Source organism: Larus michahellis, chromosome 4 (genome assembly GCF_964199755.1).
Source record: "Larus michahellis chromosome 4, bLarMic1.1, whole genome shotgun sequence".
Classification (NCBI taxonomy): domain Eukaryota; kingdom Metazoa; phylum Chordata; class Aves; order Charadriiformes; family Laridae; genus Larus; species Larus michahellis.
Window position 1 is genome coordinate 12001053 of NC_133899.1, and position 23037 is coordinate 12024089.

The following is a 23037-nucleotide window of genomic DNA, read 5'->3' on the forward strand; positions in this document are numbered from 1 at the left end:
TTTACTAGTGAGATTACAGTGTCAAGCAGAGCTGTTCTCATTGTTTGGTAATATGTTACAGTATCTTGTTTTCTGCATTATAATTAATCAAAATAAACAAGAGGAACTTTTCAATTACAAAGATGGCAAAACTTACCAGCAACACTGTCAAGATGCTTTTGACCACACTGCTGAAAGAACGAAGCAGCTACCATTTACCGCATCACATTCAACAGGCCACAGACAGAAAGGATAGAAATAACGTAAAACCAGATTATCTCCATTCTTAAGTTTCTCAGACCAAACACTGGCTAGCAAAACATTTAAGGCTGAGGAAGTGGGAATCAAGTCAAAATACAAAGAACAGATAATAGGAAGAGAAGAGGCTGATACGTGTTTTAATTAAAATTAAAAAAAATTAAAAGATAATCAATTAAAGCTTAATTTCTCGGGTATCTCTCTTCTCCAACACCACTCAAGTTACAGAACAGTGAGTCCATTGCCACAGAAAGTATCCTCAGCGTGAATAACGCAGTGACTTTACAGAGAGAGGTAGCTTCATCATCCTAGAAACTCTCCATTTGGTAGCTGATGAAAATGAAACAGATACTAAATTAACATAAATATAAGTAGCTTTTAGTTTCCCTGCCCAAGAAAATTCTGGATTTTGGGTAGCATTCTTTACTATATTCTCTCAGTGCAAATGGATGAAGAAAGGAATCTTATCAAGTCACTTATCAGTGTTTTCAAGTGATTAATTTGAGAAAGCCTGTTACACTGAAAGCACAGGCTGTCTCAACAACTTTTGAGCACATTCATCCTAAATGCATAACACAAGAATATTAAGCAACTGACTTAACTAGCTTAGCAAATTCAACTAAAGAAGGTATTTCTATCGTCCTGCAGCTAAAAAGAAGTAAATAAAACTTAGGTTCCTATATATTTCATTTTGCACGTACTTACATGGAAAAGCAATCCTAAAGGTACATATAGAAGTGATGGGTTCCAATTTATTTGAAGGACATGTTCCTTCAAATGTAAAGAAACAAGTTCTTTACAATGAGGGTGGTGAAACACTGGAACAAGTTGCCCAGAGAGGTGGTGGAGGCCCCGTCCCTGGAGACATTCAAGGCCAGGCTTGATGAGGCTCTAAGCAACCTGATCTAGCTGGAAAAGTCCCTGCTTACTGCAGGGGGGTTGGACTACATGACCTTTAAAGGTCCTTTCCAACCTAACAGGTTGGATGATTCTATGACATTTCACGATTATAGTCAGATCCACGAAAATATGAGCTCCATGTGCAATTAGGTTAAAACAAAAGCAAGAAGGTGGCTCATAATGATTAAGGAAGGCAATAGAGAACAAAACAAAATTGTAATTATGTCATTACACATAAAGTGCCTACTTGCCACAGTGTTTCATCCCAGCCAAACTTTTACAACTGCTGTTTCCCTACCCCCAGTTGGCAAAAACATCACTTCAAACAGAAGAGCTACAAGGCTTCAGGGAAAGACTAGAGGAACAGAATACTTTTGTATACACAATGACTATCTACTACAATTTTGAAGGCTGAAACAGAGACACTTAACTGGGGAATGAGGGAAAAGCAATGACAGACGTCCACAGGCAGAGTCTTCAGTGACCAGCCAGTGGGAAAAGCAAGCTATCCGTTCTTACTACATCTTGAGGGTACAGTACTTCAAGCAGACAGAGCAGGGATGGGTTCAAAACACAGAAAAAAGTATTTCTTCACAGAATATATTTTTTGATTACTGAATTTCTTAGTCCAAGAGAGGTGTTAGTTGACATAGGTTCCAAAATGCACCTGAACTCATTCAAGTAAGAAGTCCACAGAAATCCTCTTCCTCATGAAGACCGTGATCAAAAATTGTTTGAGGCCAAAAGAATGTTCTTGGAATGTATTGCTACTTCCCCCCCCCGCCACTGTTCGTTATACGGCTAAAACCAGCTTTTGCTTCTACCTCATATAAGGTGTCTTACTTCTCAAACAAAAATTAACGGATAATTTATGTCTATTAAATAACCCACTAGGTTTACCTAGCAGCAGAAAAATCACCTTACATTTAGATGCCAGACAAGTCGAAGACGAACAACAAAAAAACCACAAAGGAAAACATCCTGCCCCATCACTTTTTTTTTCCCCAATGAGGCAATTTGATAGTCTTCTGTTTGCATCACAATGCAGAGTAAGACCAAAATACAGCTACATTAACTATTTCCTTAAGTACTTTTATAATTACAGCTTTGCAAGTACCTGCACTCAGGTGAAGGTTATAATTAATCTCAGTTGCAGTCAAGTTACCAGCAGCACTAATTTTCTTAACCATACATTAACAATTACAGCTCTTTCTGTCACATGGCAGTCTTCCACTGCCATCAGCAATATTCTTAAATATTCAGAAAGAAGCAGCTTTGTTATATGCTAATACTAGAAAAACTGTAACTGTCAGTATAAATATATTAATACAGTCCTTCTCCCATTCCTGAAGTAAAGGCATCCCAATGTTTCTTGAAAGAACAATCCCCAACAAGCAAGTATATTCTTCCTAGTCAAGAATAAGGCAAAATTTTAGGCTTCTTAAAATAAATCTGTAAAGTTAAGCCTCTATTCTAAATCACCATATAGTTACGTTGGGGAAACTAATGTGCTTTAAAATGCACAGATACAGAGAGATTGATACCAGATTCATTTATTATAAATATCTATTACATTACTACTTCACTGCAAGATGTTCTGGATGTACACAAATCTAACGGTTTGTCTATTAAATATTAATTAATTTATTTATAGAAAGATGGTATATTAAAAGGCAAAGCCTTGAGGCTAAACAGACAAGACTTTATTGTTCATTTGCAAAGGAGAAAAGTGTTTTAGATAAATGAGAGCATTTGTGAAAAGTGAAAACATCGAAGTGAAAACATCAAACTGAAAACAAATAGTGAATCTACTATCACAGTACTCGTTCCACAAAAGCTGTACAGCAGTTAGTTACTACAGTGAGCAGCACCATACAACATTACATACCAAGTCAACCTATTTCCAATCAAGTAGCAAAAAACCACCACTGGAGTTGAGGCATCACTTCTCGATGCGGAACTGACAAATGTGATGACTGCCAACAAACTGATGCTGTATGAATATGAGTGATACAGCAGAAACAATAGACAGATAATCAAGATTTGTGAAACTTCAAAAATTACTAACTATTGCTAACACAGGAAATTCACTCAGATAAAGTAAGCTAGAAGCCCTGCAATTACTAGTAAATTCAACTGCTTCACAACCCAAGTTTAATCTTCAGATTTTACTGTTCAGACAGCACACATACGTATGTGCACATCATCATCAGAGCCAATAGTTTTGAAGTGAAGGCACTGGAAAACCTACATAATGTTCTTCTATGGAGTATTTCTTCAGATTCTCACAGCCCAAAGGGTAAGGAGTTCGTTTGCTATTTTCTTCCTAAAATTAAGGACAGTTCTGCAACCTATACGTTTAATCAACGTTAGTGGAAATACTCATGCAAGAGACACTATTTTGAGTGTAATTCTTATCAAAGGAAAGAGATCAGTCTCCAAATTACTCATCGCTTTCTGTTCCACTGTCTTCTGAGGAATCAACCAATTCTTCAGTTACTGCAGTGGTGCAATACAGGTTTTTAGTACCTAGAAGTAATTAACAAAGTGTAATATTTATAAAGCAAGAAAAAACAAGAGCTTCAGAACAAATATGCAGTAGTAGTAGTAAAATACCCCAAACCAAAATAAAAAAGAAAAAGCACAGTTTAGACTACAAACTAGACCAAAACACTAAAAACTACTTCAAACTGCTTTTTGTCTGTGCTGTTCTGACAGAAAAATACCCCGCTGCTTACAGTTTGCTATTAGAGGTCCTCTCCTCTGTTTTCAGGGAATTTGAGCAAACCAGTTAAGTGTCACATATCTGAAATATATGAGTATTTCAGATAAAGCCTGTGCAAAAATGAGGATGCTACTAACTTTCTGTATTCCTTACCAACTGGAAAAGGGCTTTTATCTTCAAAATCTTCCCAATGTTCAAAATCAAAAGACACACGAGGATTCTGTTGACAAAAACACTGTTTGAAGTATCTGCACCGATACACAGTGAATAAGTTCAAAACATTGAATAATTCTCAAAATCTCACCTTTTTCTTCAGTAATTTGCACCATGCTCCTTTTTTCTCTTTCGTGAGAACAATAATAGCCTCTTTATCCTTAATCACACATGTAGACTTTTCTGGTAGTATATATTGATACAGCTCCATGTCAGCCAAATAAATCTTGTCTCCTGAACAAGCACTACATTATAAAGAAGTTTAAAAAAATTAAATGCAGCTGACAATCAAACATTTTGTTTATTATACTTAAATTTCTTAAACTTACCTGAAAACCACCTTCTCTTTAGAGAACTCACTTTTACAGTCAGCTTCACTTGCTATTTTTACCTTCACTGTAACAGTCTCTTCATTTTGAAACCACTTTATTTCTGGATAAAAGCTAAAATAAAGAAAGTTTAATTGGATTTTTTTCCAAAATAGAAAACAACTGAGTTTTAGACAAGCTGTCTCACACACAGCCAGAATTTTTCCATTAGGTTACTACCAACCAGCTGAGTTCCAGCATCTGTAGGTGTACCCAACCATAAAATAAGGAGGTGATCGTTGACAGCCAACATGGCTTCACTAAAGGTGTCTGAGAAATCTGGTGGCCTTCTATGAATAGGTTACAGCATTGGTGGATAAACGAAGAGCAACTGACACCCGCTACCTGGACTTGTACAAAGCATTTGACACTGTCTCACACGACACCCTTGTCTCTAAATTGGAGACACATGGATTTGATGGATGGATCACCCAGTGGATAAGGAATTGACTGATAGCTGCACTCAAAGAGTTGCAGTCAAAGGCTTGATGCCCAAATGAAGACCAGTGATCAGTGGCATTCCTCAAGGGTTAGTATTGGGACTGGTGCTGTTTAACATCTTTGTCAGTGACATGGACAGTGGAATTGAGTGCACCCTCAGCAAGTTTGCCAATGACACCAAGCTCTCTGGAGCAGTCAACACGCTGGAAGGAAGGGATGCCATCCAGAGGGACCTGGACAAGCTGGAGAGGTGGGCCCATGTGAACCCCATAAAGTTCAGCTAGGCCAAGTGCAAGGTCCTGCACCTGGGTCAGGGCAATCCCAAGCACTAATACAGGCTGAGAAGAGAATGGATTGAGAGCAGCCCTGAGGACAAGGACTTGGGGGTGTTGGCTGATGAGAAGCTTGACGTGACTCAGCAATGTGCACTCGCAGCCCAGAAAGCCACCCACCTCCTGGGCTGCATCAAAAGAACCATGGCCGGCAGGGCATGCGAGGGGATTCTACCCTCTGCTCTGCTCTTGTGAGACCCTCCTGCAGTGCTGTATCCAGCTCTGGGGCCACCAACATAAGAAGGACATGGACCTATTGGAGCAAGTTCAGAGGAGGCCACAAAGATGATCAGAGCACCTCTCTGGCTGGAGCACCTCTGCTATGAAGACAGGCTGAGTTGTTCAACCTGGAGAAGAGAGGGCTCTGGGGAGACCTTAGAGCCCCTTCCAGTGCCTAAAGGGGGCCAGCAGAAAAGACAGGAAGGCACTCTTTATCAGGGAGAGCAACAATAGGGCAAGGGGGAACCGTTTTAAACTGGAAGAGGGGAGATTTAGTTTAGATATTGGGAAGAAGTTTTTTACTATGAGAGTGGTGAGACAGTGGCCCAGGTTGCCCAGAGACACTGTGGCTGCCCCATCCCTGGAGGTATTCAAGGCCAGGTTGGATGGGGCTTTTGAGCCACCTGGTCTAGTGGGAGGTGTCCCTGCCCAGGGCAGGGGGGTTTGAACTAGATGATCTTTAAAGACTCTTCCAAACCAAACCATTCTGTGATAATAATTTGACACTGAATAGCAGTGTCAGGAAAACACGTAACAGGACATCAGCCAAGCTTGCTACAAAACCACTGCAATCTCAGTCTTTGGATGATCACACCTACTAGTTCAAGTGGGGAGACAGACTCCATTAACTTTGATATTCAAAGGAATCAAACTTACTGCCTTATGCTCTCATAGTCTAATCTTGAAATGACAAAAGGAAAAAGGTAACAGTAGCAAGACCAACCTCTGAAAGACAAAGTAAACTTTACAACTGGCTTTTCAACACAAACATACATTTCGCATCAAGGTTTTCAACTGCTTGTTCTACAGCTGTTATGCCTCAACCTTCCCTGACATACTGAAAGGTTTTTAACCACTGAAAAGATAAATCCTATTAGCAGACTGCAATATCCGTTCATTCAGGTTACTTCCCTTACCATACCCTCAGTCATATCCAAACCCTCATTAATTTAACTGCTAAGCCATACCTCAACATGCATTACACAGTGGAGATGATCTTAAACCGTGCTATCCAAGCTGCAGAAGATACATGTGGATTCAATCACCCTACCAAGAACTTTTCCAATAGGCTAATATACAAACTACTTCTGGTACTTGCACAAAAAAAGTGTTAGTCATCCATAACTAGCATTAATAAGTAGAAGAAACAGAGTAAGCCACCAAAGGGAAGCACTGCCTAGTTACAAAGTGTGTAAGAAATTTTAAAACTTCTCAGAATCCATTATCTGCTGACTTTCCCCATAAAACACACCTAAAGTAACACTCCTCAGCATACTCATAATCCAAACCAAACCTAGCATTCATTTCTATTGCATGCTTCTCAAATTATTTAATCAACAGAAACTGTCCTATCCATAAACGAATAAGGATAACGGATCAACTTTCAACTAACCAAAAAAAAAAAAAATGTGAGAGAAAAGAAAGAAAAGGAAATGGGCCAAATTTTGTGTTGCAGACACATTCGCAAAATAAAAATCAGATTATCAGGTTTTTTTCATTTTCTTTAAGAACAGAATAGCATTAAGCAGAGAGACACAGAACCAGTTAATCTCATTAAATACCAATACACAGATTTAGACTTCCAATAGGAGCGTATCTGGGTAAAACATAATCCAGACAAGTGAAAGTCAGAGATTATCACCATGGATTTAGCTCAGAAGGTGTTTGTTTTCATTCACTTCTTAGTAATATAGTGTCTAATCAAAGATTATGTAATTTCAACAGATAAAGTTAGTGTCCAGGAGCAAGCAAAAGAGCAATTTAAATTACTTAAGGGATTCACAAAATCATGTGTGTACATAGATATAGCTGTAAGAGCAACAGTAATCTCTCAAACTCAACACCAATGTAAAAGAATACTTCTACCTGTATGATACTTATTTACTCACAAAACAGATAATCTCAGTAAGAATGATTGTCATAGAATCATAGAACTCACAGTTCACACAGAATTCACACAGTCCACACACAAAATTCGCAGTTCACACTAAGAAGCAAGCATCGGAACAAATCACTCAAATTTTGTACCATTTACGCTGATGCAGGGTAGAGTCTTCTGCTTCCTTAGTTTGAGCTACACCATCTAAAAATAAGAAATCCAGAAAGATGTTTTATACTTATCTATACTACAGAAACCAGATACTTACAGAATACGCCGGTACCATCATAAAAATAACTTGGTAGCAATCAAATTACTACTGCAAGAATATATTTAGCATTCATATTGGGTACTTCCTATTTGGACAATTCCATAAAGTTAGTAATTCAACAGAAAATTTTAACTAAAAAGAGTATTATAGTTGATATAATAAAACATAAAAACCCACCAAAAAATACACAGTTGTCCAGGTCAGGTAAAGGTTCTTCCAGTTTCAAGACATTATTTATTTGAAAACTAAGCATGTAATTTTAGAAACTGCCTAAGAATTTCAGGGATGAAACAACTAATATTGATGTTACCATGACAGCTTGACACGTCATTAGTCACTTTATTACACCAGGAAAATAAAAAAAGCCTTCCATGATAAACACTCCAGGATCTTGTTTGACTTTTGTCTGCTGCAACTTTTTAATCACTGAGCTTTCATCACTCCAAACTCACACGCCAACTGCTGTCAGACCATTCTCTGTCCCCCTTCTAAGACTGACAAAGCCATGTGCTTTTAAACCTCTACTGGCTGAATACCACATCCTCGAGCATCAGATTATTAAAAAAAGAAAAAAAAAAAAAAAGGTGCCATTTTCTACCACCGTGAATCTCCCAGAGAACGATGATGTTGTTCACCTCGTCTTTCAACAGATTTCAGCTTCCTTAAACCCTATGGCCTTTGACAGCAAAATGCTCGTCCTCTCCACAGGAGCAAGTTCCTGCTCACACATTCCATTCAGATCCAAACAATTCTGAGTCTCTCAAGGACACAGTATTTCCCAAACAGTAATACAGCCATGTTAATATGGCTTGCTCGCAACATCTCCAGGCTACTAACTATAAGGTATTTGTGGGTTATGGCAAATATTAGCCATATGCTCCTATTCTATATACTCAGAGAAGTCTGTATTTGGTAAAATGACTTTTAGGTTGACATTTGTGCACTTCACTTTAATTAATTTTAAAATTTTTGGAAATTATGGAAAAGAGATTACCACATGGATGACTCTCCAAAGTAATTTTAGAAGAATTATGGTTTTCAGTAGAATTTTCTTGCACTGACATATTCTGTGGACTGGACACATTCTGCGGATCCGCTGTATCCTCCTTTTTGCCTCTGAACACAGAAAAAGATGTTTTTAAAAGAAACTCCTGAACAAGGTGCCAGACAGAGCCCAGAACAAAGAAAGCTACAGATATCTTTCTTGCTCATAATCATTTTAAATGAAGGGTCCTAGGATCCGGGACAGACCACAGTGAGATGTGCCCTTCCACTACATACAGTATTTACTCAGTTCTAGAAGTTTACAAGGCAAGGAAAAAAGCACAAACTGTACAGTGCTGTTCCTGCAAAAGACATCATATAGCCATACTCACTGAAAGGATTAGGTTTAGATTAGGTGAGATATAGATTTAGGTTAGATACCAGGAAGAAATTTTTCACTCTGAGGCTGGTGAGGCACTGGTCCAGGTTGCCCAGAGAAGCTGTGGCTGCCCCATCCCTGGAGGTGTTCAAGGCCAGGCTGGACGGGGCTTGGAGCAACCTGGCCTGGTGGGAGGTGTCCCTGCCCAGGGCAGGGCATTGGGACTGGATGGGCTTCAAGGTCCCTTCCAAGCCAAACCACTCTGTGATTCAGGCCATGCATTTGAAGTAAACTGTTTAAGTTTTCCAGCTTGAACTCTGAAGTACAAACACCAACAATATGCTCTCCTGTACTCACTAGTATATGTATTGACTGGTAAGCATTCAAAAAAGCCACCGATCATAATAAAAGATAACAGAATTTCAATTCAGATTCCCTATCTTAGGTAAATTTGACTATCTGCATCAAATATGAGCGTAACATTTTCTAGAGTTGATATTTTTCTTTCCATGTGGTTATGTGGCTAAAGAATAGTTAAAAGAATGCAGGCACATCACAAACATATCTCTGTGTCTGCATGAAAACCACATTCAGTAATATTAAACATTAAAATAACCATTTAAAATTAAATAACAGAATTTTTTTCTTAGCAAAGTATATACTGAAAAAAAAAATCTGTAAACACTTACAAAGGCTTCAAGTTCTTTGCATGATCTAATACTTCCACGTGTCCGCATAACTTCTGAAGTTGTGTTATATGTTCTGGATTGTCAGTTCCCAGACCCGTAGCCAAAATCTCAGATCGAACATTGTATTCATTGACTGATATCTTCAAATCTGAAAGCCTGGTAACCCGGACCTTGAATTACAAAACATACTAAATGGAAACCACAGTTCAGAAATGGAACCCTATCCAACTCTAAGTCATTTATAAATAAAAGTTCAAACATATCTCCATTTATTTATATCTGTAAGCAATTTGTTTTGTCTGATTTTCAGACCTACCTATGTTTAATTGTTTTCAAAGTATCACTATTTTTTTCATTGTGATAATGGCTCAAGAGTCAAGGATGGAGACTCTACAACCTCTGAGCACATGTTCCAGTGCCCAGACCCCATCACAGTAAATTAACCAACCATGTGGTATTATGTGAATACCACATAGAATAAAATCAAAACTGTAACGGACAGAAGGAAAGAGAAGAATGTCTGCTCTTGTTATAAAGTAGTTTAGCTACAAATATTTTGTAATGTTACAATTCTATACCTACCATGGGGTCAACCCAAACTGTGTTTCCCAAGGTATGTACTATTTTTGCTTCATGTAGTTTTCCTTTAATTTTGTGATGAATATAACTTGTTACCTAAGAAAAACAAATTTTCACTACACTTGAGAGGTATACCAACATAACTTTACAATTATTTTAATTATAATGAAACAATCTTCTGAGCTTTACAATGAAAAGGATATTCAATAAATAAAAACAGTTTTGAGTAAACTAGTGAAATACTACAACTTTACTGCAGGTTAAAAAAGTATTAGCCTTCAAGGAAGGAGCTTTCTTAATGGAAAGCGTATTTCAAACGCAGGTCAATTTACAGAGGCTACCCTTCCCCTCTTACTCCCCACAGATTCAAAAGCAGCAGTAAATTGTTCTAGAATAAGCTATTTAAATAATAGAGAAGAAAACCCCATAAATTACACTTTGTTATTCTGTAGGAAAACAAACAAGAAAACTGACTCTTAAGATCTGGCCCGATAGCAGATATTTATTGGTATATACTAATAAGCAATGAAATTTGATAATTAAGTTCGCAGTTCATAACTCTTTTCTTGCAGAAAAACAAACACGCAGAAATTAAAGAACATAAAGAAAATACAATGAAAAACCTGATAAATCTTACCTTTGGGTTCCATTCAATTTCATTATCAATGGGTTTCACTCTACAAATGACAAATTCCACAGCCTGAGGTGGCAGACGTTGAAACCTCGCAGGTAAGTGAAGCAGCTGATAGCTCTGAACTTGACTTATTCTGCCTTCATCTATATATTTAATTTTGACCTTAAAGAACAAGTCTTCCTCTTCTTTTGGAGGAATCTCTACCACCTGAACCCTTCATACAACAGGAGAGGAAACACAGATTTATTATTCAGATAATCAGTTGTAAAAAGTTTTTTATTCTACTCTTGTTTAAAAATAATCCTATTTTCATAGCAAAATATCTAACTGTGTGTGCACGCACGGGTAGTCATTCTATTTTCCATTTGGTAACTTAAAGAGTATGTGATAGCTTTTTAAAGAATGATTTGAATACCAGTGATTTTTTGCTGGTTTTGGGAGTGCGTTGACTTTTTTTTTTTTAAACTAAACAGGGAAAGTTTTAAATTACTTTTTATAAAAAAAGTGCACATCAAAAAAAACCCAACAACATTTTTACCTGTGGAAAAGTGTTTCCTCACATAATCCGTAAAATGCTAGCTTCTCCACGTTTTTAACGGAAGTTTTATTACTGGGTTTCTTAAAATAGTCATTAATTTCTTCAGCAAGAATTGTATATTGGTCCTTTTGTTTATCCACTATTCGACCAAAGTAGTTTGTTGCATTTACAATGTGGAGAGGTAGTATCTGAAAGCACAGAAGGAGGACTGGATGATTTCTTAAATTAATGAAACATTAAGTTTTCATATTCAGGATCACCTACCCCTTTCAAGCCCAAAGAGGAGACAGACATGCTGCTGCATACACACATTTCAGAAGATTATGAGTTACTATTATATTATTCATAAGATTATGAATAATACTAATCGCCCATAGTCCAGTAAAGAATGGACAGGAATTCATAGAGCAAGAACCATTAGGTCTCAGTTGGTGGTACCCACTTAAATGAACACCAGTGAACTATACTATTATCTGCCAAGCTACTAACCACTAAGGCATTCCACACCATTCAAGCTTAATTCTGAGTGTTCTCCATCCTTACAGTATGTTTTAGAAGAACTAAGTGGGGGAAGCATGATGCCTTCATTCTTTTTGCACTCTAATTATTTAAATGAAAAACTATGAATATACTGCTATCAACACCAACATATAAAATGTTGTGTGCGTTCCATCCAAAGGGTCATGCCAGGCAGAAGTACTGAGATACAGCTGGGTGTATGAGGCCAGACAGGATAGTAAGAGGACGAGAAAGGTAATTTCCACTTAATAGAAATCCTAAAAATGCAACTCGAGGTTCTTAAATGAAGGAAACATTATACTGGGTTCCAAGCAAGAAAGAAAAACAACACTTATCGAAGCAGTAACTGACTTGCAAGACAAACACCCAGTCTTTGCAGTCAGCAGAAGCAGATAAGGACATGGAAAAAGCACAACTGCTGTCTTGACTGCACCACAGGTAAGTGCAAGTTTCTAGTGGGAGTGTCATGAAATCAGCCTCAGGCAGTAAAACCAGATACATGTACATTATCAAAGGGTTTGGGCTCGTTCCCACCAACAAAAACTTATTTATTAGGCAGAAATGGAGTGACTCCAAAGAACCCCCACAGTTCTCCTTATTTTCTATTCTCAAAATCTATGACTTTTGGGAACGCGTAACACCCATTAACTGCATGACTTGAAGGCACCTGAATTCTGCAAGACACAGGACAGAAAGAAGGTGGAAGCAGCTCATCCAAATGGAAGGCATCCAGCACTTCTTAGACCCAAGCATTAATTTTGAAAGGAAGCACCAATGTCTACAGACTTGCCCTCACCAATCATCAACCAACAAGGAGACAAGAGAGACTGTACAGTATTGCTGTATGGGAAGACACTCCGGCATAGAAGGGGCTGAAACGCCAGGTGAAGGGAGCTGGAGATACAAACTGTTACTGGGACATGAAGAACCACCATAGCAAAGTCAACCCAATAACCATGAAGGTTTCATGGCTGTGAAACTATTAAAAAGAGTCCAATTGGAATAGCACTCTAATCAAAACAGTTTTCAAAAAGCACTGACATCTTAGTAGCAAATAACTGTTCCATCTAGAAGATAAGGGAGGAGCTGTATCCCATTTTCTGTGGATACTGCAGATGAAAGTACTCGTTTCAAATGACAAGGCCAGAATATGCTCATTTTTCAACAAGTTTGCATGAACATGTCAGCAAAGAAAAGAAATCCTCACTTCCAACAAAACATACATCATCTTCCACTTCAACTTCTCTTCACTCCAAAAGATTAATTTGTTTCCTCTACAATAAATATAATTGAAGCTTACAGGAGCATTTGTTAACCTTTGTTAGTTTTGGTATAGTGTGTCAATTTATAGAGGGAATGAATAAACAGAACATAAGCCCTCTTCCCATAGAACAGGAATCTTCAATGCAGACAGAAATCTGCGATAAACTCAGAACCACCTGCAAAACAATTCCAATTCAAGCTAAGGATTATGGGAAAGTCTGGCATACTTATTTATGGCAAGGGAGAGGAAAAAACCTAAAAAGTAACAAAGATATAGTATATATACACTACAGAAATATCAATGTAGTATGAAAAAAAATGTAAAAGGCTAAGTAGCTATTTAAGACCTGCCTTCTTGGTACCCCAAAGCAAGGAAAATAATAACTTACTGTCACACATGCAGGCGTTCGTGTAACTCTATCTGGTATATTCTGTGGCATGTCTATTTGTAAATTAATTTGATGACGATCTGGACACACTGTTCTATTCCTACGTATTAAAAAACACAACAGTTTTAGAAAAAAAGCCCTTTGTTTTCAGTTGTAAACTGTTTCGATGTGACTTAGAACAGCTTCAAACACTAAAATTTCATCAGCCCTCAATATTCAATTTCTGTCTCAAATAGCACCAATGACCCTGGGGGTTAGGCAGAAATGGCCAAAAACCTCTTGGTGGAAAAGTTTGTAAAACAAACCAAAAACCCACAGAAAATTTGTTTCAGAGTAACACGAACACTAATACTGAATTTTCTGTTACTTTCAGCAAGTTATCTACATCAGAAGTCATACCTGAAAACACCTTAGCTTCCTCCTTCAGGCACTACTTACGATCCAGTTACACACAGCTCAGAGAAATCACCATCTACTTACCCAACTCTGGAGGGACGGGAGACAATAGGACAGAGAGTAAAGTACAAACCTCGTGCAACTATGGTTAGAATACTAACCAAAACAATGGCCTAAAGCTCCCTCAAGTACATCTAAGGCAGGAGTTATAACAAATTATGCTACTAAGTGAGACTATGTATGATTGGTCTCCACGAAAGAGTTAATATTTTCGTTTTCATAGAAGTACCTAAGAAGAGTGAAATAAATGCAACAGGCAACAGAAACAAAAAATAAAACAAGCCTCATGAGTAAAAACTGGTTTGAATAAAAGTATCCAACAGGAAAACTCATCAAGGACATAGAAGCAGTCATCATTCAAGGCATACAATGCCTTCCTGTGTCAGTATGGGTGTCAAGAAAACTTGGCACTTCCTTACTTGCAAATCCCAAATATTTTAAGATAGGCACACAGTGGTCGTGAAAATTTCTTATCTTCTTCAGCTTCTAGCATCTTTGCAGTAAAATCATGCAGTTCTGGTGGAATTTCAGCTTCTGCATGTTGCAAATAGCGCAGGATCCCAAGTGCATGACATGCACTGTTTTCTGCTATCAAAATGACTGACCTTGCCTTTATATATTCCTGATCTACAGAAGAATCCTAAAAAAAATATAAATATCTCCTTTTTAAAAGCTTTTATGTATCTACCACTTAATAATCAGATATAGTATTAACCCACAAAAGATTTACTCAAACCTCTATCACATTACAGAAGTTGTCAGACATGCTGTGTAGACGTTGACCAAAGATTCTTGGAGAAGGAAGACTGAAATGTATCACGCAAGTTGCGTCTGTAATTCCCAAAGACTGCATGCAGTCATCTGTTAAAACTAAGCACATGTTTTATACACACACATAAGGTAACTGTAACACTTCAAGCATGTGAAGTATACTTTGCCCCATCCACTGACTTAATAGAAAAGTCTTCCCAATACACTTACATAAGGCATTTCATTTCTTCGGTCAATACGTTTCATAAGCATACAGCAGACACAATGTTTCATGTTAGTCTGTAATAACCTAGCATAATTCTGTATCTCGCATCAGTATCGCAGAATAAACAGAATTGCCCACAGCCAAGTACTTCACCAGAGGAAGACAGGAAACATTTGAAGTAATGCAGGAATGCTAACACCTTTGTATGAATGTACAAAGCAGATGTAATTAAGTCAATCTTCTTGCTTTTGATGTATAAAATGGAAAAAAAGAAGTCTGAAACTGGCTAAGAGTCTTTGCTACTGCAAACAAATGGAAAAATAAAATTCTACCAAAACATACAGGAAATTACTACAATAAGCCTTCAGAGTATCTAAATTATTTCAAACTGAAAACACCCTCTGTACTAGGAGACAACTGTGAAATACACGGAAATTCTTTGAAGTATTAGTAGTTCTTTTAACTAATGCATAAAACCCCCCTCCTTTATGTTCCCTCTAATTAAGGTTTTCCCTCACAGCAGGTAGCAACTCTGGAACCCAGGAACAACAACAAAAAAAGAAAAGAGACTAGCTGTAGCACAAATAAGCAAAGGGCTAACTAGAAAGAATTCATAGGGAACTGACCCTATAGAAGTGATGAGATAACCTAGTGAAAGTATTTAGTGTAGAACATGAGTCACCATGAAGACATAATCACAACTAGACAAAAAGAAATTACTCACCTAATACAACATGAGTGCCAGAACTGTATTTTTTTGTCCACTGCTCTAAGATATACTTGAAATTAAACTCACTCTCTTTATGTATTTTCAAGGAAAATATGGAGTTGCTCTTCAGTGCCTGGATGACAAAGTAAAAACTTACACGTTCTTCCAATACAGCAATCACTGCTCTAATAAATTCTAATAAACAGTATATCTTATTAATATCTAGCATACCTTAGCTACTGTAAAGAGAGACAAGGGAAAGAGTTAATGAAATTTAGGTTGCTTATATGAAAAAAATAAAATTGAGATTATGGAGATTAAGTTTATTTATTTCCTGTATAAAAAGGGAACTAATAAAGCTCAGTTTCCTATGGATTAATAAATTAAGCAGACGTTTAAGAAAGTACAAATTCCATTTGAAGCTTTTCCCACCATTAAGGTGTCCTCTCTAATCCACATGGATTCTATCACCTAACAACATGCAGGCTCACCTTTCAGTCTCTCAGAAAAAGCACTAAAACCCCCTCACTGATCCACCCACGCTTAACTTGCATGAATGTAGTATTCTCAAAAGGCTTTATCTATTCGTCAAGTTCAAGTCACCGCAAAAGCCTTGATTATCTGGTAAACTGGCATGTCTATGGAACAAAGTTAAGACTTAAAATATTTTTGTAGGTATCTGAAGTTGGTGTACACAATGATTACTATAAAGATCTTCAACACTTCTTCAGCAAACACCATTTTTTTTTTTTAAGTGGTTGTTTTTTTAAGGTGGATTCATTTTGATGTGCTTAAGAAATCAACCCTCCAATATTCAAGGAAAACGTGTTAGGAAAAAACCAGATTTGCTTCCATTAACAACTGTCAAAGATTAAACATTCCAGATACCCTAACATTTACATAGGATGACTCTTTTAAGTATCTATCACAGTATCTACTCCAACTTCGGGAAGGGAATACATTCCCATGTTTCAGGACTGACATATCTCCTCCTATGACATCTGAGCAATCCAGCCACACATCCTTTTGCTATCCCACCCCACACAGTTTGCTTCAACTCAAAAGTTCCAACCTGACAGACGGAATACAGTTAAGAATTCAGTAATGAATGCATTCTATGCCAGACGTTCCTGTCAGTTCGGCTTTCTTCTAGTTGGCAGAAGAGCAGGGTTGGGGCTATTTTTAGCAGAAATAATTAATTCCAAACGCACACTCCTTTATTCTCAGAAGCCAAGGTATTTTAGTCTGTCAAACCTTAACAATTAAAAAAAAAGGTCTTATCTATGTAAATATAAAAGCTTTCTTACCTCATGAACCATTTCTGCTTCACTTACTGAATTAGTGAATACCAGCACCTTCTGAAGATTATTGTCGATAAAATCCAGTGTTTTGAGTAACACAGCAGTTCTCTCACTGTACGTGCAAGGTTGCAGAACCTTGAAGTAGATACAAAACAGAGGGCTGATAATTCATGTAATCTATACATATTTTATTATATAATTCTTCCTTTTAATAAGCACTAAATATTGCTATGCAATACCAAAGAGAATCCAGTAAATGGTAGCTCCAGTAAGTGGCAGGTGTTCTGTTAAGCATACAGAAGGTACAACTCTCACAAAAGATACTTACAACAGCTTCCAGAAGCATAATTAAAATCCAACACATCATCAGAATCTCATGTTAAGATTTTTCATTCGTTTAAGTTTGGCATTTTCAGATACCAATAAAAAAGCTTCACACTCCCAAAAGCAAACTGCACCACCTGAAATACTCTTACTAATTAAATCATGAAAACACTGACATTTTCAGTCCTGCCAAACTATTAATTGGACTTCTCGCAAAAAGTGGTTTTGTTTGTTGTCATGCTCGGAATGTCTAGTCTTAGAGATTTCCCAACATTCTCAATCCCCAAATTATTACAGTTTGAGACACAGAAGAATTCAGATCATACAACATTTTGTGTTATTCTCTTAAGGGCTACACCACATTGACTGGAAATTAAATAAGATGACACCTAAGAACATGTAATAACTGTGTGGAAATTTTGGTCAAATTAAGCTCAGTATTGTGTGGCGTACAGCAGTAAAACAAGTATTTTACTATCTCTTGTCTTGGGATAACTTACCTTGTAGTTCTGCCACTCACAATTAACAATTGCAAAAACACTCCGACCAAATTCTGGTCAAAAACTACACCATTTGCAAATACTTCACATAAGATTCAGATTAATTTGCACTAACAATCAAATACTCGAGGGAGTATCTTCATCCCAGTCCTACAGCGCACAATAGAAGACCTTCAGCTCGTTCAGCTATTAACTTGTAGAGGTCTTCCAAGGCACCTCGGTTCATACATGGGAGGTACACCTGAACTGTGAGTTCGGACTGTAGCACTACCCACTTAAAATAATCGGCAGCCCCATATACTGACCTTGATCAATACAAACAGCAAAATATCTTAGTAAACAAATAGTGACATAATCCCCAAATTTTTACCTGTTGCACATTTCCATAGATGGAAGCTTCTTCCATAGCTGTTATCACAATGTAAGGATCATTCATAAACTCCTTTATCAAGTGTGCTATATGTTTATTCCAATGAGTTCCAACAGCAATAATCTGATGTGGTGAATACTCCCACTCTTCAGTAATAATGGCTTTCTTATAACAATCTAATATAGTAAAAACCTATAGAGAAAAAGGGTTTTTTTAAATTCTCTTATCCTATTCCAATGAGCACGCAACAGCAGTGAAAAGTACACTGTGTCAGCACAGTTTTCTCCAGTCACAAAAACATCACCACAGCAAAACACAAATTCCACATCCCAAAATGAAGTGCTTGGTCTGTGCACTTTCCTCCTATTATTTGATCTACTTCTGAAGCAAGAAGAAAGCAACAAGACAGCATGAAGGAACAGCATGTGCACACACACAGGATCATAACACAGGATTATGGCCAGAAATCTCATGAAAAGCATATTTTGGAATCTGAAAAATGCTAAGCCTAGGCAAAAGCAGATCCAAGAGGCCAGAGGCAGTCAGCAAAAATCAGGAGATAAGTAGAAAAGAAGCCCAACCTGCCAATATAGGAATTTGCCAAAAAAAATTATGGGGGTGACATAAAATCATTTCTAAAAAGCAAAAACCATTAAGACAGAATGACTATATTCCTGATGACATCACCTTACATAAGTGACAAGCAGCCCAGCTGTAGAACAGTGTCTGGATTTCTGGCAAAACACTACCATATTAGGAAGTATTCTAGGGCTCTGACACAATTCTAAGAGATCTCTCTCAACCTGACACTAAACTTATCCACAGCAGCAGTATTTTTAACAATATAACATTTCTGTAAGATAGTGCTTTAGAAGAGTTGCAATAGTCCAAACATTATCAAATGATCACTTCCATCTGAAAGAATACCTCTTATTTTTTTCTATTCAACACTGACCTTTTGGAGAAGCGGGGAAGATCCTACAGAAATGGCAGATACATGCACAGTATTTTACAAACTGCCTTTCCCACAATCTTCATACGGTATACCTGCACTCCAACTCAAGAAATACAGGAACACAACAGAAACAGAAAAAAGGAATGTCCCACTGGATAAGGATAACTTTTCATCTAATTTATGACTTGAGATTTGCTGCTACAAAGGTACATTTAACAGCTTCACAAAGAGCAAACTGGGCAACCTATCTCCGTTAAGAAGTCTCTCTAGCTTTTCAGTTAGAAACACAGCCTTTTAGTCTTATCACCAAATTTTAAACAGGTAATAAGTTAATGATTTTAAAATATCTATGACAGTGAGAAATGGTGTCTAAGCTGTTTTTTGCATACTGATGATGTAATATGCTGTAATACTAACAGAAATAATCTGTCCTATGAAGCCTCAAAGCAGCAATAAAAAAACCACGGAATTTTCTCAAACTTGAGTTATAAGACATCATTTTAAAAGTGATACAATATATGCATCCTTATCAACATGGAACTTAATGCTGCTCCTCTTCTAAAAATTCTCTGGGTTGGGATTAGCTTCTCCTTTTGCTTGCACTGACATTAACGCCCAAGGGAAGTTTTTATGATTGCTTCCAAGACTGTTTGATCACTCACTTCTTCCCTTCATTCTACAGAGACTGAGGAGCTTAACAATAAAGATGTTTCTTGAACTGAAGCTGTCCAAACAGCACTGGTAAGATGGAAAAGGAAGTTCCTTACAGATAGATGATGGAAGTCTTTAAAGTAGATTAAACTGCTACTATTAAAAAAAATGCAAGTCCTGGGGAAACCATCCACAGCAAAGGAAGACAGCACAATGGAGCAGTACAGTAGAACAGGACAAGACACAGCTCTCCAAATAAAAAAAAGGAAAAAAAAAAAAGGCAGCAGCAGGGGAAGTCAGATTCAATAGATTACAGCTCCACTTTTCCAGTGTTTAATTATGCCAGAAGTACACAGATGTGGGTTTTTTTTAATTCTGATTTCTTCTCAACTCTACCTCAGGGGTTTCAGGAAGGTTGGGTTTTTTTCAGTATGCATCACTGTTTCCAAGACACATGCACAACTGGAATGGCATTTTACCACCTGAACATATAAGCCACTTACCTGTTCAGTAGCATCAGAGAACAGTACCTCAATCTCATCAAGAACAAGATGGCAAAGTCTACAAAATAATAAACTCTGATGTTCAAACAGTCTCAGGAGGCTATATGGTGTAGTCACGATTACTTCACCTAGAAGTAGGAAGAAAAGACTGTTAACATTACCTTACAACTTGAAAGAATATTAATAAGACCCATACAACATGATAGTTTTACTAAAAAGGCTACATTTGCATTTCAGATGCATCATCTTGAAGTTGGGCCTTGGCTTTGGGTGGTTGTGTTGTTTGTTGTTTTTTTTTTTTTAAAACTAGAGAATACTGAACTCCATTTTCTGACTTCTGGTCAACAGTAATTTTTAATTTGCTTGGTTTTTTTTTTTTTTTTTTTTTTTTACCCTGCATGTCTTCAAGACCTGAGTGGGTAAAACTCTGAGCTTTTGAAAGAGTGAAAGGTCTGAACATTAACAAGCTTACAAAGCAGGATGCCATTTCATTTTCCAATAAGGTAACAGAAGTAGAGATAAGAACTTCAGAACTAGATAGACAGAAGATAAATATTTAAATACATGCAAAAGCAGCCTTTAGAAAAGTTCAGTTTTAAAAATAGAATAAAGCACACATTGTAGCTTAGATATCTACATGTGCATCTGCATGTTGGTATGTACAACAATAAAAACACACCAATCTTAATCTGTGCAAATACACCAACAGCTCTATTAATAAAAGATCTGAATTCATCCACCAGGCTCTTAAACTTGAAAGATGGATGTAAGGATATAAACTGCTGAAACAGGAAGTTTTACAAAGTCCTTCATAGTTTTATCTGTATTTCTTGTTTCCTTGGCAAAGAGAGCCACTTTTAAAAATGCAGTTATCAATTAAGGCTTAACAAAAAGACCAAACAAGAATAGTAAAACTAAGTGTTTTAAGTAAATACACTTAAATAGGACAAGTCTCCCAACAAATCTTTTACTACTTCTATGCTTCCTCTTCTCTATGGAGCATTCGCTACACACTACTGAAGTTACGTGCAAGAATTACTTAGAATTTAATGCAACAAGCAAGTTGAAAACCACCATTTAAAAAAGACAAAAACAAACGTTACTTCAAACTAAAATTTAAGTTGGACATTTATGCAACTTTGTCTGCAGAGAACTATTTCCTCCTTTTTAATCCTTCACTTTTCCAATATTTTTTTAAAATTAAGAGAAGAATTGTGTTAAGAGTATATAAGCAGGAAAGCAGCATGAGACATCCCTTAAATATCTGTCAACTTTAAAAAATAAAAACATGTACTTGAAATAATTATATATTTGTTAAAAGTATTTTTAAAGAACATACACATATGCATTACTGTGGTGGGCTGAGTGCAGCCAGCAGCTAAAAGGCACACAGATGCCCACTCACTCCCTCCATCCCTGGTGGGACAGGGGAGAGAATAGGAACTGCCAAAGTGAGAAAACTCAGGGGTCAAAAAAAAGCCAGCGTAATAAGTGAAGGAGGGAAGGGGGGAAGCAATGCAAAGGCAACACTGACAACATCCCCCAAGCAGACTGATACCCAGCCACTCATCGGATCATCCCCACCCCTCAAGTTTCTATTGCCAAGTGTGACGTTATACAATACTGTTTGTTACTTTGGTCAGTGTGGCTGACCATACTGTGTCACCTCACAGCTTCTTGCCCACCCACTGCATACTCACTGGGTGGCAGACTGGGAAGAAGAATTCTTGATGTCATGCAAGTGATGCCCAACACAAGCCAAAACACCAGTGTGTTATCCACACTGTTCCAGTTACAAATCCAAAACACACCACCATACACCCTGTGAAGAGAATTAACTCCATTCCTGACAGACCTAGTACCTCTGTCCAGTGATGCATGCTCACGTATCAAAAAAAAAAAGTATTATGAAACCTGGTTCTAAATCAAGAAAGTCCATGAGTAATCCTAATTTAGCATAATCTTCAGCAAATCCCTACCACTAATTTGTCTCAAAAATAATTGTTACGGAACTCACAAAAAAGATACTCAACATGTAGATATTTGAACAACTTTAATACCATTTACTGTTAAATCGCACTAATGAAGCTTCATATATCACTACAGTTATAGCATTAAAGAAATAGAATTATCACTTTATAGAACAAAAAACTTAATAAGTATAATCTGTTTCTTTCACAATTTCCTGCAACTAAGGCAGTCTGCATCGTTTTCAAGCATAATTAAGAAGACAGAAAGTATTCTTACATCCTCGGATTTTCACACTTCTAGTTTCTTCTTTGTTCTGCCCAAGGATTATCAACATTGGATGAAGCTGTCTGGAGCATCCCTCATATGTTTTCAGTAGCTCAAAAACAAGTTGTGCCTTCTTCCACCCAGGACATAAAATAAGTGCTAGTGGCTAAATAATTACCAAATTTTACATCATAGTATTAGACAAAAGTTCAGAATCTTAAGAATTGTACTACTTCAGCATTTACAGCAAACCCAGAATCTGCAACACAGGCCTTGAAGTACTTCAAAACTGAACCTTTTAGTACTATTATCACCTCCTAAATGCAGATGTTACAGACCCAAGGAACCATACACCAGGCTACCTGGAGACAAAAAGAACGCGTGCTGCAACATACAGTAAAAGCTCCAAAAATTTAACAGAAGCTTACTTGGGGTTGTAACTAGGCAATCTCCAGAGGTCCCTTACAATCTCAATAATTCTAGCTTTCTATGATCTAA

General features: G+C 37.2%; 1 protein-coding gene across 3 annotated transcripts in view; it reads right to left on the reverse strand.

Moving 5' to 3' along the window:
* Nucleotides 1-2805: 2805 nt before the first annotated feature.
* Nucleotides 2806-23037, reverse strand: part of TDRD12 (tudor domain containing 12) — a 35209-nt gene continuing 14977 nt past the window's right edge. For all 3 annotated transcript variants that reach the window (XM_074582981.1, XM_074582980.1, XM_074582982.1), the window contains 18 exons: nt 22552-22705; nt 20305-20432; nt 18196-18387; nt 17008-17136; nt 15716-15833; nt 14752-14885; nt 14435-14655; nt 13560-13659; nt 11389-11576; nt 10854-11064; nt 10220-10312; nt 9638-9807; nt 8580-8701; nt 7464-7518; nt 4405-4518; nt 4167-4320; nt 4016-4082; nt 2806-3666 (listed from right to left, as the gene is read on the reverse strand). In XM_074582981.1, coding sequence (XP_074439082.1) covers nt 3581-3666; nt 4016-4082; nt 4167-4320; nt 4405-4518; nt 7464-7518; nt 8580-8701; nt 9638-9807; nt 10220-10312; nt 10854-11064; nt 11389-11576; nt 13560-13659; nt 14435-14655; nt 14752-14885; nt 15716-15833; nt 17008-17136; nt 18196-18387; nt 20305-20432; nt 22552-22705 — 2436 coding nt within the window. In that variant the 3' untranslated portion in view covers nt 2806-3580. The remainder of the gene's footprint in view (nt 3667-4015; nt 4083-4166; nt 4321-4404; nt 4519-7463; nt 7519-8579; nt 8702-9637; nt 9808-10219; nt 10313-10853; nt 11065-11388; nt 11577-13559; nt 13660-14434; nt 14656-14751; nt 14886-15715; nt 15834-17007; nt 17137-18195; nt 18388-20304; nt 20433-22551; nt 22706-23037) is intronic.